The sequence below is a fragment of the Mizuhopecten yessoensis genome, unplaced genomic scaffold, assembly GCF_002113885.1.
Source record: "Mizuhopecten yessoensis strain PY_sf001 unplaced genomic scaffold, ASM211388v2 scaffold455, whole genome shotgun sequence".
NCBI lineage: Eukaryota > Metazoa > Mollusca > Bivalvia > Pectinida > Pectinidae > Mizuhopecten > Mizuhopecten yessoensis.
The window spans coordinates 49,021-67,169 of record NW_018403555.1 but is presented as its reverse complement, the minus strand read 5'-3'; the positions used below and the strand labels follow the sequence as shown (position 1 = coordinate 67,169).

Genomic DNA, 18,149 nt, shown 5'->3' with positions numbered 1-18,149 from the left:
ACTTCAGCTTAGGTCTTTGTCTTGGTATATGTACAACATGAATATTGACAAAGATCATTTATTATTATCATTATTATTCTCTTTATTTCCTCCTGTAAGAAGATTTTACAAACAGAATAATGTAGTTACAATGATAAATAATATAATAAATGCAAAATCAAATAGATGGTAAGGCAAAATTAGTGGACAACATAATTTGTTAACACAATAGGAACAGGTTAATCAATTTGAGTACAGTTTACAAAAGAACACATAACTAATAATGTTAAGAATGAAAGTATTATGCATTCATGGCTGTGTTTCTCATTAAATCATATACACAAAAGTATTCAATAATCATTCGAAGTATTGGTAACGACTCTGTTGACAAAATAGCACTTGTTGACCTATTAATGGCAACGTTAACAGTGATCATGACCTTGTGACCCATGTATTAACGTTAACAGTGACCATGACCTTGTGACTCATGTATTAACGTTAACAGTGACAATGACCTTGTGACCCATGTATTAACATTACCAGTGACCATGACCTTGTGACCCATGTATTAACGTTAACAGTGACCATGACCTTGTGACCCATGTTTTAACGTTAACAGTGACCATGACCTTGTGACCCTTGTATTAATGTTAACAGTAACCATGCCCTTGTGACCCATGTATTAACGTTAACAGTGACCATGACCTTGTGACCCATGTATTAACGTTAACAGTAACCATGACCTTGTGACCCATGCATTAACGCTAACAGTGACCATGACCTTGTGACCCATGTATTAACGTTTACAGTGACCACGACCCTGTGACCCATGTATTAACGTTAACAGTGACCATGACCTTGTGACCCATGTATTAACGTTAACAGTGACCATGACCTTGCATTTGTGACCATGAAATACACACTCATCTTGAGGTATTCTCGGGACCTTCTTATAAACTGTTAAGCTGTAAAACGGTGTAATAAAAACAGGCAGGGGCATAAACAGCATAATTAAAACAGGAAGGGGCATACACAGCATAATTAAAACAGGCAGGGGCAAACACTGCATAATTAAAACAGGCAGGGGCAAACACTGCATAATTAAAACAGGCAGGGGCATACACAGTATAATAAAAACAGGCAGGGGCATACACGGCATAATTAAAACTGGCAGGGACATACACAGCATAATTAAAACAGGCAGAGGCAAACACTGCATAATTAAAACAGGCAGGGGCATACACGGCATAATTAAAACAGGCAGGGGCATACATGGCATAATTAAAACAGGCAGGGATATACAAGGCATAATTAAAACAGGCAGGGGCATACACAGCATAATAAAAACAGGCAGGGGCATACACAGCATAATTAAAACAGGGAGGGGCAAACACGGCATAATTAAAACAAGCAGGGGCATACACGGCATAATTAAAACAGGCAGGGGCATCCACAGCATAATAAAAACAGGCAGGGGCATACACAGGATAATTAAAACAGGCAGGGGCATACACAGCATAATTAAAACAGGTAGGGGCAAACACTGCATAATTAAAACAGGCAGGGGCAAACACTGCATAATTAAAACAGGCAGGGGCAAACACTGCATAATTAAAACAGGCAGGGGCAAACACGGCATAATTAAAACAGGCAGGGGCATACACAGCATAATTTAAACAGGCAGGGCATAACATAAACAAAGGACAATAGACAGTTGTAATGGCTAGATCAGACGATATGGCATCTAGATAGAAGTTGTGACAATTAGAAATATTTCTACTGTCCGTAATACAGTATATTATTACATAATGTTACGTTCTACATGTCAATGTAATCTGAGCCATTCCAGAGTTGAGGTTTATTATCTTAATCTAACTACCAAGACTGTAATACCAGCCATGTTTACACAGCATTATTTAATTCCTGGTGCAACCCATAAACCTATAATATACCTATAGCTAGTGTAGACCCGAGCTAGAGTACAATAAAATCTCGCAAAATCTGTTTAAACTTGCTAGTGACTGATGCTAAACTGTCATTGTTAAAATTGATTATGAAGTGTAGCGGGATTGGACCTGCCTGTGCCATTCACCAGCAATCAGGAAGCTCAATCAGAAGAGGTCACCTGTCTAGCATTCAGAGAGTGACAATCAAGTTGAAATCCCAGTCTGTCCATACATTTCTTTTCTCCCGTTATAGAGGCCATGGGTAGTAAAAAGTGTTGTATTTGGGGGCAAAGACATAACTATAAAAATAGAGGGAAGAATATAGCAGTGCTAGACTGGGTTGATTGCCTGCAAAACTAATCTCTATTGGTATAGTGTCTGTTGGTAGAGTTGGTCCCAGGTTTGAATCCTGGTCTGGCCGTGCATTTATCCTCTCCTGTGACATAAGATAAGAGTCTGCCCTATCAATTCACATGCCAATGTAAAAATAAAATCTATTTTAGAAATGAAAACAGTTTAATTACTATTAGCTCTTGATACCTTTGAAGAAGTTTTCCCCTCGTATACCCTGGACAGGTGTATACCTCTTGGTGTGAGATCGATATGGTTAAAGTGATTTTTGTACCTCTTTTCATAAGAGGTCTGTGTCTTCTGACTTTGGGAAAATATTGCACACAGAAAGCATGGATAATTTTTCGAAAAAAATATGTGATTTTTGTGAATATCAACTTAGATGGCCCACATTCATCTAAAAGTAGACGCAACCTTGTCTTGACCTAGGGTTGAGATGGGATTCTGCAATTCATAACAATATTGAATTGTATGACGTCACATAAAAAATATATCAATGTCACATCAACAATGCATTGAATCTGTTATGTTAATATTGGTGGTACGGGGATCTTACGGGGATCTTAATTCTTTGTGATAGATGCTTATAAAGTTTCCAAACACAGGGCAAGTCCTGCGTTTGGCAACTTTAATATCCCCCATTGACATAAACACTTAACTGTTGCCCAAATGCAGGATAATTATCCATATGTACTCAGTGGCGGATCCAGAGACCTATCTGGGGAGGGTGTTTCCAAATTTCCAGGGGGGGTTCCATGTGGGGGGAAATTGAGGAAAATGGTGAAAATACATGATTTTTAAAGCAAATTCTCAGGCTGGGGGGAGTTTCCTGAAGCCCAAAAAATCCCTCTGGATCTGCCACTGGTACTGTTATGAACAACCTGCTTAAACCGAAGAGGTACCTGTAGAGATACAATGTAATAATAAGCCAGTCTCGTTTCCTCTGGGCCTGACACACACCAGACATCTATATATGTCAAAATGTCTAAGTCTGGTGTCAGGATCAGAGGTAACTTGGTCTACTAGAGATAGGAAAGGACCTGTTACAGGAACAAAAGATTTTTGCCCACAAAGCAATTTAACATTTACTGGGTTATATTTGTAGCTCCCTAAGACATGACCCATGAGATATTTTTTTTAAATTAAAAAGGTCCCCAGGGCCTGTGCTATGAACTATTTAGTGTCGCCATCCAAAGGTGTACGACAGGGTTCACTTTTTTGTCCAAAAAACTATCAAAACAATATTTTACGCTACCAAATAATATTATATTATTTAAAATAGGATCTGCTGCAAATTATGAACTCAAATATGTAACAAAACATTGCATAATAAAAAAGTTATCAAATCTTAAACTCTGAAAGTGTTGGTATTTTCATACACTTTTTTGCTACATCAATTGTTTTATGGAAGTAAAACACCAATTTCCGGTTCTTGTACACCAAAAATCTTTTAATATTATTTGGTGCATTATGTTGAGATACGATAGTGAAAATTTCAGAAAATTTGAGAACCGGTAAATTTGTCATATAAATGTCAAACTGTAGCAACGTCTATTTCCAAATAAAATCCAACAACCTTATGACCTATAGTCATGTTTGATAATTTAACAATACGTCGTACTAATTTATTATCGCAACTGATCAAATTTTCATCAATAGGGTCTGCTGCTCATGATGAGCCCAACTATAAAGCTAGATGTTGCAAAATAACAAAATTATGCAGTCTCACACACATAAAAGTTTAGTAAGTTATGTACATTTTTAGTTGTTTCGCATCTTTACGGAAGTGATAGACATATTTCCGGTTTTTGTACACCAACATACTTTGGATATTATTTGGCACATTATGCTGACTGACGATAGTAGAAATTTCGAAAAAATCGGTAGCCGGTAAATGTGTCATCTTAAGGATAATATGTTGTATGACCAATGTCAAAATAAATCTTCAATAACTACAGGTCAATGCGACTTTGGCTTGTGGTACATATCAGCTGAAGCTGGCACCTGGCTATATCACAGAACATCAGACAGATGGGGGTGATTATGAGATATGGGTGTACCAACATGCTGATGACCTTCTGCGAGGCCAATTACATTCTCGCCACAGGTCACAGGCAAAATACAATGTCTGGATAGAGTTTGACCTACACGCATCAGAGGATCCTGTCAAGGCATACTATTGTGTGTGTCCTGCAGGAAAGACTCATGTCGCATCAATACTGTATTATCTAGGATACTATGCACATTTAACAGATACTAAAACGCTCCAGCCTAAAGCTCGCAAATTCAGAGACTGCATATTGTGAATGCATTCAAAAAAGAAACATTATTCAATTATAGCCTTTGGCTGAGGTCGATACCTGGATTTATCAACCCCAGAAAAGATAAATTGACCGAGGACGCAGTCCGAGGTCAATATATCTTTTCTCAGGTTGATAAATCCAGGTATTGACCGAAGTTAAAGGCTACAATTGTTTTATTATTTTTCAAAACAGTTATGCAAGAAATCTGAAAAAATAAATAAAAAAAGCTTCGGAAGTGGGACGGTGCATTGTTTGGAGACACGTCATAATTCTATTTTTATAAACACCCAGTCCTTCAACAAAAATCACGCGCTCCAAGTCAATATCGGTTTTTATCGGTGGACACGTGATGCACTTCTGGCAAATCACTTGTCGGGAATAATATGAAAAAATAATAAGACCTAAGATTGAACTGAGAAAGCAGAAATTCAGAAAAATGTTTTGAATGACTAATTTTGACTATGTGTTGTCAAATTAAAAAAATAACAACAGTAAATACAACAATCCATGAATTGGAAACTATATATCTCTCCTAAAAAGAAACAATTTTATGGGCTAGCATAGCTTCAACATATTATACTGGTACACCAAATGTTCTGACAAATTGCCTAACTTTTGCTGTATCCCCCCTTTAACCACCTAGTTTAGTTAATCAGTCATACTCTACTATAAACCATATCATCCACCTTGATAGTATATTGGAATGATTTTGGGTTAATTATGAAATAATTGCATTGATCTGTAGTAACTGAAGATTTATTATGACATTGGTCATGCAACATATTATCCTTAAGATGACACATTTACCGGCTACCGATTTTTTCGAAATTTCTACTATCGTCAGTCAGCATAATGTGCCAAATAATATCCAAAGTATGTTGGTGTACAAAAACCGGAAATATGTCTATCACTTCCGTAAAGATGCGAAACAACTGAAAATGTACATAACTTACTAAACTTTTATGTGTGTGAGACTGCATAATTTTGTTATTTTGCAACATCTAGCTTTATAGTTGGGCTCATCATGAGCAGCAGACCCTATTGATGAAAATTTGATCAGTTGCGATAATAAATTGGTGCGACGTATTGTTAAATTATCAAACATGACTATAGGTCATAAGGTTGTTGGATTTTATTTGGAAATAGACGTTGCTACAATTTGACATTTATATGACAAATTTACCGGTTCTCAAATTTTCAGAAATTTTCACTATCGTATCTCAACAAAATGCACCAAATAATATTAAAAGATTTTTGGTGTACAAGAACCGGAAATTGGTGTTTTACTTCCGTAAAACAATTGATGTAGCAAAAAAGTGTATGAAAATACCAACACTTTTAGAGTTTAAGATTTGATAACTTTTTTATTATGCAATGTTTTGTTACATATTTGAGTTCAAAATTTGCAGCAGATCCTATTTTAAATAATATAATATTATTTGGTAGCGTAAAACATTGTTTTGATAGTTTTTTGGACAAAAAAGTGAACCCTGTCGTACACCTTTGAACGGCGGCACTAAATAGTTCATAGCACAGGCCCTGGGGACCTTTTTAATTTTTAAAAAATATCTCATGGGTCGTGTCTTAGGGAGCTACAAATATAACCCAGTAATGGTTACATTGCTTTGTGGGCAAAATTCTTTTGTTCCTGTAACAGGTCCTTTGAAAATTCAGGAAAACAAACTTTAACTGCCAGAATCCAAGATGGCCACCTGGCAGCCATCTTATCCATGCGATCAACATCAGTCTAAAAATAGTTTTATATAGAAAGATCTACACTTAGGGGATGCTAGTCGTAATTGCTGTATAAGTAAATTACAGTCTTTTTCGTAGAAAGAATAATTACAAGTCAATTGGATCTCGAAAATACTGATGCTAGCATGGTAGGTTGCGTTATCCACTGACACTGTGTCAGTATGTGTATGTATCTACGGGCGCGCAGCTAAGCAAACCAGTGGTGAAAAAAGCATCCGGAGTGTTACGGAATATGGTTTTTTTTCTATTAACAAAATATCCAATTACTTACCAGAATTTTTTGAAACTGGCAATGCAAAATTAACGAAAACCATTACAGTGACAAGTTGACAACATGCCACCTGCTCGGTACAACCGGTAACTGTGTTAGGCTTACCTTTCATACGCCAGACGAATTCCGATCAGAAGAACTCCTATAAGAAGGCTTGGAAGAAGAATATGTCTCTCTAAAGGGTAATACACACCGGGAGGAGGATTTTCGAAATCATCCCATGTAGCATTGCTGAGCAGCCAAAACTTTTCGTCCCAGAACCAATCTCTCAAAGCTTGAAAATTCGCCATAATCGGCGTAAGTGCTATCGGCGAGGGTAACACTACAGTATGGCATCCGGAGAAAGTCGGGGGAAGTTTAGGTCCTACTACAAATATGAACGTTAACCGGAACTGACCGGAATATAGTTGAATTTTAGTACCATATCCTCCGCCAATATTGACGATTACGGGTTATTGTGGTTGGTCTTGTAGTGCGTTGTTATGTGTACAGTGTTTTTGGTCAGAATTTGCTATAGGGTTAGTTAGTTGTGTTGTTGATTCTATATTTGTTCGATTATGTTATAGGCCTGCATACTGTATGTGTCCTGAATTCTGCTGTTGTTTTTGATTGGATGATTGTTTGGGGTAGGAGCTCGAGGTTCCACGTACTGTATTTATTAGTGCGTGGAAAGAAAGAGTGTCTGTGTGTGTCTTTGGATGTGTAGAAATGTCTGTAAATAAGGTCGTGTCTGTGACGAGTTCTGGTGCCTGCGGGGATGAGATTGTAATAATGCGTGTTCTTGTTCTGCGTGTGTGTAGGGTTGGTCATTCTAAATATTAATTAAAATGCTTAGTAAATTATTATACCAGTTACGATAATCTTGTATATCAATATTTGAAGTAGTTGTTTTAAGTCATTCCACCCCTGAAATTTCATAATGAACTATTCCAACCTTTGCATTGGAAGAGTTCAGTTGTGTCTTCAGGAGTGAATAAGTTAATTGCTCAATCGATCGATTCAATTACATAATACGGCCCATAGGTTCTAGATTAAGCCAAGATAATATAAACACAAGAAAACTTTAAACAGCCATTAAGTGTCTGAACTGTATACACTGAGGCAATTGCAGTGTAACAGGAGGCTTAAATGCACGGCCAGAACGGGATTCGAACCTGCGGGACCCTCCAAACTTACCGTTAGACGGGCAATCCACAGGAACCTGAGCATCTGTTACAGCTATATTTGGAACTAAGGTCTTCATCTAGAGTAATTACACGTTAAAGAGGCTTAAGACAACTCTCAGCAAAAATGCCACCCCAATGCTGATCTGAACACTTTAGTTTAGTTCCAAATATAGCTGTAGTAAATTCTCAAGACATTGCTGGACAGTCTACCAATTCTGCCATATTGCCACCAGCGAATGACCTGGTCCAGTTCCGCTAAGTCAGCAACCAAGAACAGGAAAGGACCCAAAACAGAACACGTGTGGGGAAACAAGCCAGGAAATTGAAATGCAGTTCAAAGAGGTATTTTGATGTCGGCAATTTTCACAACACGATGCTTAATTTTATGCCATGCAATTGTTCTATACATCGGCTTTATTGGCTGGTGGTTTTGACCATATGGACAGTTTCAGGTTAGAAACAATTTTGAAAACATAATCTCAATTCACCTGCCGTGCGACGCTATCTATTTGGATATCATTTTCAGATATTTGATCCGAACCTCATTTGTGATATAAATCTTTGAACTATGTGTAATTTTCTACTTATATAGATAGTTCAAGTTCAAGTTCAATTTGTTACATTTATGTTCATTAATACATATAAAATACTTGTACAAAATATAAATCAATTCCATTGGTACATATAAAATACTTGCAGTTGGCTGTTTCCTAGAACTTAAAATAGTTTGTTTAACATAAAAAAACACCCACTTGTAATAGGGATCAATATCGACATTAGATTATTGTGAGACTACCCTTCTTATTATTATTAACATGTAGGTTGCAGTGACTCAAAGTGCGCTACCTTAGGGTTGGGGAGAGCCCTACCAGCGAAGACAGGTCGCTCTGCGCCACTGCAATCATACGATGTAACTTTAAAAAAAATAATAAAAAAAATTAAAAAAAATTATCCGTTTAAAAGGAATAACAGGTTAAAAGTAATTGAGAAATCGATTGGCTCCAAGCGGTTGGGGAGAGCTCTACCGGCGAGGGCTTCTCGAGGTCCCTTCTTAAGGTTACATTTAATAGTTTAAAACACGGTTAAAAGGGCAAAATTTTAGTATTGATCAATAATTAACAAATTAAATAATATTTCAAGGTCTATGACCTATGGTTATAACAGGTTAAAAGGAAATTGAGAAAACGATTAGCTTCAAGCGGTTGGGCCAGTCCCTACCAGCGAGGGCTTTTCGAAGTCCCATCTCAAAGGTACATTTACAACTTTAAAACACGATAGAGAAAAATAAACTTTAAACATTGATCAATGGCTTTAATATATTTAAGAATATTTCAAAGTTAAAGGGAGCTTACCCACTTATAAACCAAACCCCTGCATTGATCCCTGGTAAAAAAAAATGTATTTTTAAATAAAACATGGAATTTAATGTGATACTCAGCCGGATACGGCTTACGAGACACTAATTAATTATTTGCATTGTAGTAAAATACTAGACGCACAAAGAACTGCGTCGTCTGTACATGTTATACAAATTATTTGCTAGTGGTAGTTCGTCCGACACATTAGCCAACATACCAAAGTGCCTCTTCCACGGTCCAGTTTGACCCGAATAGTATGTGTCGAGTGTAAACACGTGTCGTAACACCTGGATTCTATAAATAACTATATGTTCTGGTTGCTGCGTGAGAGATTTTCTAAAACAAATATACGTGATCTAATACAATCTAATTAAAATTATATCTTCACATCGCTCCCGTGTACTGATATGTCGCGTTGAAGATCAATGTTTTATTACTTGTTTATTTAGATAAAAACTAATATACGTTCTGAGTGAAAAAATCTATCACATAAATCTATCACATAAACGTAAAAATACGGATATTTTCTTAAGATCTTTTTTGTCATCAACCCGGTTCTGTTTTTTTTTTTTCTGCCGGGAGATATCTTCAAAAAAGAGATCATTTAAAATTTCATCAGCTTTTGATTTTAATTTGTTGAGAATATGAACGAAATCATTGAAATGTTTGAAAGTCTGGATATATAATCATTACATTATTTATGCATCACCACTCATAAAAGAAGCAATGGAAAATGCATTTATGACGAAATTAACAATAATTTTCCAGGCAACCAACCCAAGTGCAACGCCCTTTTTCAGCAACGTATTACTTTTTCACAACGCGTGCCGATTTATAACTAGTTACAGACAGAAACTGTAATTTTATTTGGCATCATTACCTGTCAAACCTCGGTGATAGTTACAAAATTTGAAATTTAATCCGGTGTTTCAGGATGGAACAGTAATTGAGACTACAAATCCATATCAAGACAATTTCAGTTACATCAAAGTATTACGATGTTTTCTTTATTTATTTTCGTTTTCTTAACTAACATCTCTATACATTTACTTAGACTAATCGTCAAATATGTAATATGCACTTTTTTTTCTATATTAATTACCAAACAGTTTCCCCCAGCTTATCTCAATCATTCTTTTTGTGCCCTGACGGAAGCACGCAGAGGGTTTAATTCTTAATATGGGAAGAAGTTGGAGTATCCGGAGAAAACTCGCGTGGTCGGGCAGGTGACCGGGATTAAATCCTGCCATCTTAGTGAAGACGAGCGCACTATCCACTGCGCCACCGACCCATCATATACGTCACGCAAAAGAACAAATATCTAATTTAGCTTTGACTGGAAGAAAATGGCGGGCAGGTGACCGGGATTAAATCCGGCCATCTTAATGAAGACGAGCGCGCTATCCACTGCGCCACCGACCCATCATATACGTTACGCAAAAGAACAAATATCTACTTTAGCTTTGACTGGAAGAAAATGGCGGGCAGGTGACCGGGATTAAATCCGGCCATCTTAATGAAGACGAGCGCGCTATCCACTGCGCCACCTACCCATCAAATACGTTACACACCAGAACAAATATCTAGTTTAGATTTGACTGGAAGAAAATGGCGTCATTGATGCAAAAATTATATTGTGAATACATTTTTACCAATCATCAATGATATAAAAAAAAATCTACATACGGGAGACGGGGCAAGTTCGGCCATCCCTGATATTTTTTGTTTTTGAGCTAATATTTACAAGTTTAAGGATCTTAGCAGTTTAGTTGGCTGGGCATTCAACGACGAAAAAATTGGCGAGGAAAACTCTAATGTAAAATGACTTAACAGGAGGAAATAACTTTTGAGAGGGTAGAAAGAAAATCATGATCTCGCTTCTAGTTATGCGAACTTTTTACAGTCAAACGTGTAAGAACGTGACACTGCCAGCTTCAAATGATAATACATAAAAGCCAAGCCAATCACTCACTACCATATTGCTGTACGATAAGAATTTATTGAAATATCAATTTGGGCCAGGACAGTTTCGGCCAATGATACCGTGGCAAGTTCGGCCCCATGTAACACATACAAATTCGTAAAATTGGCGGTAAAATCTGACGTTACATGCTTTATTACGTCATAATTAAGCTGATCCCAATGGGGGCCGAATTTACGGCCATCCGATCTTCCGACAGGATAATTAAATAATGTTAAAAAACGGACGTGCTGCCATACTTAGTAGAACGGACTTGAATAAATAAAAAAAAAGTGTCGAACTTCCCCCGGTCTCCCTATTGTTATGTCGGTCTTAATCTCATAAGAGCCTGTGCTTTGTTATTCCTCGACTAGCCGACTTTAGATAAAGTTTATCTTATCTCATTCTGAAAGTTGTATTCTTAATCAGTAAATATCAGAGATCAACAAAAGCTACGCTCTTTTAAGGCTTTGCCTTTTCATATTTCGCAATAAACATTATAGGCGATCATGATGGGGATCGGACAATCTTGTAACAAGGCAAAATATCGTGTGGGTTATATAAAAAAAATATGTGTGAATACTAATCTAGTCCAAAATCTAAAATTACTTTTTGCGCAAATGTTAAATACATGTTTTATCAGCCTCGATTACATTTATCAAATTTTGTGCGAAGTACCTGTCCAGTTTGATTGGTATCTGCTTACATGTATTACTGTTCTTCTTGTCTTTTCATTTCTTTCCATACCTTATTGTCACTGGAGTGTCTGTATATATATTTGGATACAATATTTGTGCTATTTATTCCATTTTCGAGGAAGCTGCAGGAACCGTACCAGCTCAAGGTTTAGCTGCGGGAACCGTAGCTTCTAGGCCCGATTTTTTTTATACTGTTATTGGACCATGTACTCAAGGACCTAACGATTTTATTTCTTTTTGAAAATGTATACATCTTATTTTGAAATTTTGTATTATTGGACCGACTATCTAAAATTTATAAACTAAATAAAAACGATCGGAACTTGAGCTTCGGTTACCGCAGCTATTTTCGAGGCTGTCTGTTTTGTCTGTATAGTACTTATAGGTCCTGCAAATCATGTGTATCTCATGACGCAACATTTTGTTGTCTATGAGTGTCGGAGTAATCTCCCCTGCACTGCATGACCTATGGTCGTTCTGATCAGTTTTATTTCTTTTATCTACAAATTTACTAATTAATGGCAAAGAAGTAGCGAAATGAGCGATGTTAGTCCAATATATGGTGCGTTGTGGTTCAGGCCAATTTAGAGAACTGGTGAGTTAAGGAAATGCTTAAAAAAAACCACATAAAACATATAAAAGACGATTTCATAACCATATATTGTACAAAATTTCACTGAAAGGTTGAGAAAAAAAATGAACGATTCGAAAAAGACTAAAACTAAGCAGCTTGACATTCATATTTGGTATGGCAATAAGAAGTCTCGTGGCCACATATACTGGTAGTCCGAATTATTCTGACGTTTTATCGACTTTTTTAATATCGGTCTGTCGTCGATTAACCGACGACAGACCGAAATAAAAAAAGTCGATAAAACGTCAGAATAATTCGGACTAATATACTGGTAATCATCTTATGTCACGGCAGGCATGCCAACAACTGCACAACTTCTTAGTGTACCGGATGAGTGGATCATAGATTGTATTTACTTGGACTTTCAACAAGTCATTGACATTGTTCAACATATAGATTATTGCTTGTAGTAATTGTCATCTTACAAGTTAAGTGAACAGATTATTAATTGGACAACAAGCTTCGTTTCAAACACATGTACTAGCCTCATCTGTCAATACACCTATATATAGGTTATATTACAGGTGTAATGACAGACGGGGCTTGTACCCGTGGTTTCAAAAAAGAACAAATTGTATCTATGAAAGGAGAGCAATCTTTGGACTGCAATAGCATTGGGAATACCTCAAGATTCCGTCCTTGATCTTATTCTGTTCCTATATGTTACATAAATGTGCTGATGATACTAAAATGTACAGTGTGTAAACGTGGGTTTCAGGATACTGGATAAACGCTCTCCAAACGGATATACATGTAAAAAGACTCTCCGAATGGACCGAAAAAGGCTTTTGAGAATCCATCCTGGAAGTGTAAATACATGCACATCGGGGTCGTGCGTTGAGTGATTTGAGCAAACATATTACGTAATACTAATCCCTTTCTAATTATATATGAAAAAATGAACATATTTATTGCAAAATTGCTGATGCCACGCTTGTACATACTTCAAAGTATTTAATGGACAATTCCATACTGCTTACAAATCGAATCTAAATGATTTCACACTCATAATTTATGACGTTTAAAAGGTCAAAAAAATAAACAAATATCTATCTTCTTTTGTTATCACAATTCTATGAAAACGGGAAATCAACAATTAAATCCCTTAAAAAGAAATTGAAATCTTTACTTGCACTTTGGGCCGGCTAGGCCACAGGACGAATCCTTTGGATACCCCAAGTCAAGTTCTTTATTACTTTGAGTCTTTCGACTCATCAGTAACAAAGAAATAAAAGTCTCACACTTACAAGGCATAATACAAAACAGCATTAGACAACCTTACACAACATTACACACACTCACAACACAGCCACAAAGAGAAACAATATCACGTGTTTGGAGTGTGCAACTTTAGCTATTTATCATTATGATAATTTGGTTCCCTTCCCTATAAGTTCACTATTTCCTTCGTGCTTTTCATACTCAGCAGTTCTGTCATTTTAAACAAGATTTGCTTTACAATGTTATAAATTTTCAAAAACAAAAATGCTCGCAAATATGAACAACATGCATGGGCATTTAAGAACTAAATGAAACTCATCTTCAACATCATCTAATTAATCATACCGTTCAACCTGATTGTTCTCCTTTCATCTGTGTTACTTGACTAAGGGGAGGTATATCCTGTTGTATTTAGCATGCATTTTGTCTGTTAACTTTTAGTGGACAATAAGTGCTTAAAACCCCAGCTCTCTACCATTTGCCTGGGGCCAAGGACTTCCTATAGCTGACTGTTTTTTAGTTTAACAAGACCCCATCATTTTCACATTTTCACATATTTTGCCATAGTACAAAAATGCCTCTTATGTTTTACCAGCCATACATATGGCCTGTTATAGTTTGTTGGAGCCAACACTATGAGCGACCTTTTGTTTTGAAGTAGAGCATGAACTGGCCGCATTGTTAATACATGACTTGTCCTTTGGTTTACTGAACAATTTAAGTTTTGTTTACAAGTCCGTGAGTCAGAGGTTTTTGGCTTGATTTACGGTTATTAAACTCTTCCGTAAGTTTAACTTTAATACACCAACTCAGACATAGCTTGACAAAGGGGCCAGTCGGTCTTGAAATGTTGCGACCCGTTTAATAACTGCATTGTTTGTGTATCAAATAAAACTCTGATATTACATATTTCAAAACTGATGAATCGTATTGAAATTTTCGGTTAATAAACTAAACTTGGTTTTGGTTAATCTTTGGAACTCCTTCCCAGACTCAATAAAAGGTTACCCCCACATATAGATTAAAAAATACCTCTATGAACCATCCCACAAAGTCAAACCTTTCCACTTTATCGGTAGTAGGTTGGGTCAGATTCATCAAGCTAGACTAAGAATGGAGTGCAGTTCCCTAGAATTGTACTTGTATCGTAGAAACCTTCTTGATAGTCCTTTGTGTTCATGTATGGAAAATAACGAGACAAATGAACATTATTTGTTAAACTGCCGCCCTTTTTCACAACTCCGTGTATGTGCATGTCTTCACTGGTTGAAATCGTCCAATTTCAAGTAAATTACTGCTGTTTGGCGATGATGAGTTGTCAGATGAAGAAAATGCATGAATTTTTTACTTGTACTCAAAATTTCATTTTCAGCTCTCGAAGATTTCAATGAGTTTTTCTTCTATTTCAATATATACCTGTCGTTTACACTGACATTCTTCATGTCCGTAACTGTTTACAATCAATTAACACAGGGTTACTCTGAGCAATTCTCTCTCCCCTCTTTCCTATCCTATCCTCCCCTATTTTCCGTTTTTACTCATATACTCAACGCATTGCTGCATATTTCGTTTTCAAATATTATAGTCATAAAACATGTGGTCCTCAAATCTCATATACATGTATGTATTTCTCCCACTGGAGATAGATCTACATAAGTTGTAAAACTTGTTTCCAAATCCAATTTCAACAATTGTGTATTGCTTTACATCATACTGAAAATGAAAAAAAAAATGAAATAAAGTTTATTTATAAATTTGGTTTGACGACAAATATGAAACAATCTTATCAATTTAAAGTAACCAACCTGGAAATTGGAAGACCCAGGGGAAGCCCATGTGGTTCTGAGCCAAGTCCAACCCTGATTCGTTCTTGTTATCAGACAGTCCAACTAATCATTTCCAGTTCACAAAAGATAATTAACCATAATAAAATCCCAATTAGCTTTATCAAGTCAAAGCATATGAGATATCGATATCAGTCTGTGGTCAAATGTGTATTTTTGTTCCCTTTAAAACTTTGAAACACCTGTTGTTGAGGACAGATGGAGACAGTGCTCACTACTTGAAGGAGATACTTTAATTAGATTATTAGAACCTTTCATGAAACATACACGTAAGTATGTGCCTAGATGCCAGTTTTGCAGCTTCCTCACTCATTTCGCCCACAGGCACTGGTACTAGCCTCGTCTGTCAATACACCCATTGACAAACGAAGCTAGATCCCGTGTCCACAAGCACTGGTCCTGGCCTCGTCTGTCAATACCCCCATTGACAAACGAAGCTAGCTCCCGTGTCCACAAGCACCGGTACTTGCCTCGCCTGTCAATACACCCATTGACAAACGAAGCTAGAGCCCGTGTCCACAAGCACTGGTCCTAGCCTCCTCTGTCAATTCACCCATTGACAAACGAAGCTAGATCCCGTGTCCACAAGCACTGGTACTGGCCTCGTCTGTCAATACACCCATTGACAAACGAAGCTAGATCCCGGGTCCACAAGCTTCAATAACAATCGGGCGAGTCATTGTTGAAGTATTATCTATCTCCTAGCTCTTCGTGTAGTGATCATCCCAAGACCGGCTCCCCGGGAGAGCTCTTGATCGGATCACAGTACGATAATGGAAACCCCCTCTTTAGAGGGGTTCATTCCATTAGCTTACCGTCCGAACATCTGGAGCTGGACTACATGCAAGTGATCAAAGTCCTTTTTGTCCTCAACAAATGTTTCAAATTATTAAAAGGGAACAACTATAACGAAATATATTTCATTAAGTTGACAAAGCTTACGGCAAAGGTATCGTAAGCCAAAGACGTACATGTATAAAGTATAATATATCTCTGCGTAAGCTTTTTAAACATAAAAAACAACAACATATATTATTATTTTTTTATTTGCATTTCAGAATAACATTTTACATATATGTACATTTAGTCTATAGTACACACAATACCTATATACAAGTTATGGCAAAAATTGATTTTAATTAATATATTAAATTATAAGAGAGAAAAAAGGAGGGTGAGGGATATTTTTTCTCAACAAATAATAGTGTATTTACTCGTGTTCACAATATATAACGTAACGTGATAAAGTGTGTATTTTTTTGAGATCGTGTTTGCTGATTGATCTTTCCTCTTCCCGCGACACATATATACGGCTCTAGCTCTGCGCTAACCGTAAACCAGAGACATACATTATTATGAACGTATACGTCTGTGCTTAAACTCAGCGATAAAGAAGTAAAAAAGTATCGTTTGCACAAAATTAAGTTAGACAACGTTATCATGAACATAAAACTAGATAATCTAAAGTGTGGTATGATAGAGCGACAACAATTTTGAAGAGATGGTTTTGTGCGTCTCTCAAGCACTGATAGTGGGTGATTACTGTTTCGCGCGCGATATTGTATTTTCAAGCGCCTAACTGACCTAGATCATTGTAGAGTCGATAACAGTCATGGCGACGGTACAGGCCTTCAGAGATTGGTTCTGGAACGAAAAGGTGTGGCTACCCGGCAATTTGACATGGAAGGAATTCGAAAACCCACCTCCCGGTGAATATTATCCTTTAGAAAAGCACATTCTCCTTCCAAGCTTTCTTTTGGGTATTATTCTGCTCGGAGTTCGTTTTGTTTACGAAAGGTAGGCACACGTGTTTCTGGATGACACTTATTACGCGTACTCCTAAAGAGGCCGTAGGCCGCCCTTTTTTCTATGTTGTCTGCGACGCGGCGCCTGTCAAAAGTATCTCGCCGTGAAAACCTCTGACATTGTTGGAGTAGATGACACTCACAATGCACTGGTACTATATATATATATATAAAGTAAAAGACAAGAGTTTCTTCGACTTCCCTAGCGCTTTCTCCTCTTTAGAGGTTCATCAGAGGGGAACTGTTTATTCATGTTGACAGGACAACCACACAACACAGAAAGTGATCACTTTCTATGTTGTGTTGTTGTCCTATCGACATGAATAAACATGAAAAACGTTCCGTTGATGAACCTCTAAAGGGGAGAAAGCACTCAGGAAGTCGAGGAAACTCTTGTCTTAAATACTAAATATATATCCTCGGGTTATCCGCGATTTCGTACTCATATCGGCAGAAAACTGTTGAAATTACGGATCATTGTCATAAACATGTATACAATCTACTAAAGGAAACAAAAACCTAGCAACATAAAACTGTTATTTTAAAAAAAATCAGAACAAAAATTTTTTAACAAATTTCTCCCGTCGGAAGTAGCCGTCATGTTTCCGTGTGTCTATTTTGATTTAGTGTTCAAAGAAAGATAACTCGAATACACTAAAAAGAAATTCTCTACAGTGACCTACAAGAACAAAAGCTATAAAAACATATCTTTGATCGTCAAATTAATTATCAAAACAACTTTTTTTAAATTTCACATTTTTAAAAGATTTTTCAAAATGTCAAATTGGACGAATTCATGTAAATTTTCAAAATTTATTATATTTATTTTATTTAGTTATAATATATTTATCTGTTATT

At 36.7% G+C, this 18,149-nt stretch overlaps 2 protein-coding genes across 2 annotated transcripts in view; one reads left to right on the top strand and one right to left on the bottom strand.

Moving 5' to 3' along the window:
* Positions 1 to 7,133, bottom strand: part of LOC110449450 (ceramide synthase 5-like) — a 32,285-nt gene extending 25,152 nt beyond the window's left edge. Inside the window, exon 1 of the mRNA XM_021496329.1 lies at positions 6,711 to 7,133. Within this exon, the coding sequence (XP_021352004.1) occupies positions 6,711 to 6,895 (185 nt within the window). The 5' untranslated portion in view covers positions 6,896 to 7,133. The remainder of the gene's footprint in view (positions 1 to 6,710) is intronic.
* Positions 7,134 to 16,698: 9,565 nt separating this feature from the next.
* The window catches only part of LOC110449442 (ceramide synthase 2-like), a 28,081-nt gene continuing 26,630 nt past the window's right edge, over positions 16,699 to 18,149 (top strand). Inside the window, exon 1 of the mRNA XM_021496321.1 lies at positions 16,699 to 17,283. Within this exon, the coding sequence (XP_021351996.1) occupies positions 17,099 to 17,283 (185 nt within the window). The 5' untranslated portion in view covers positions 16,699 to 17,098. The remainder of the gene's footprint in view (positions 17,284 to 18,149) is intronic.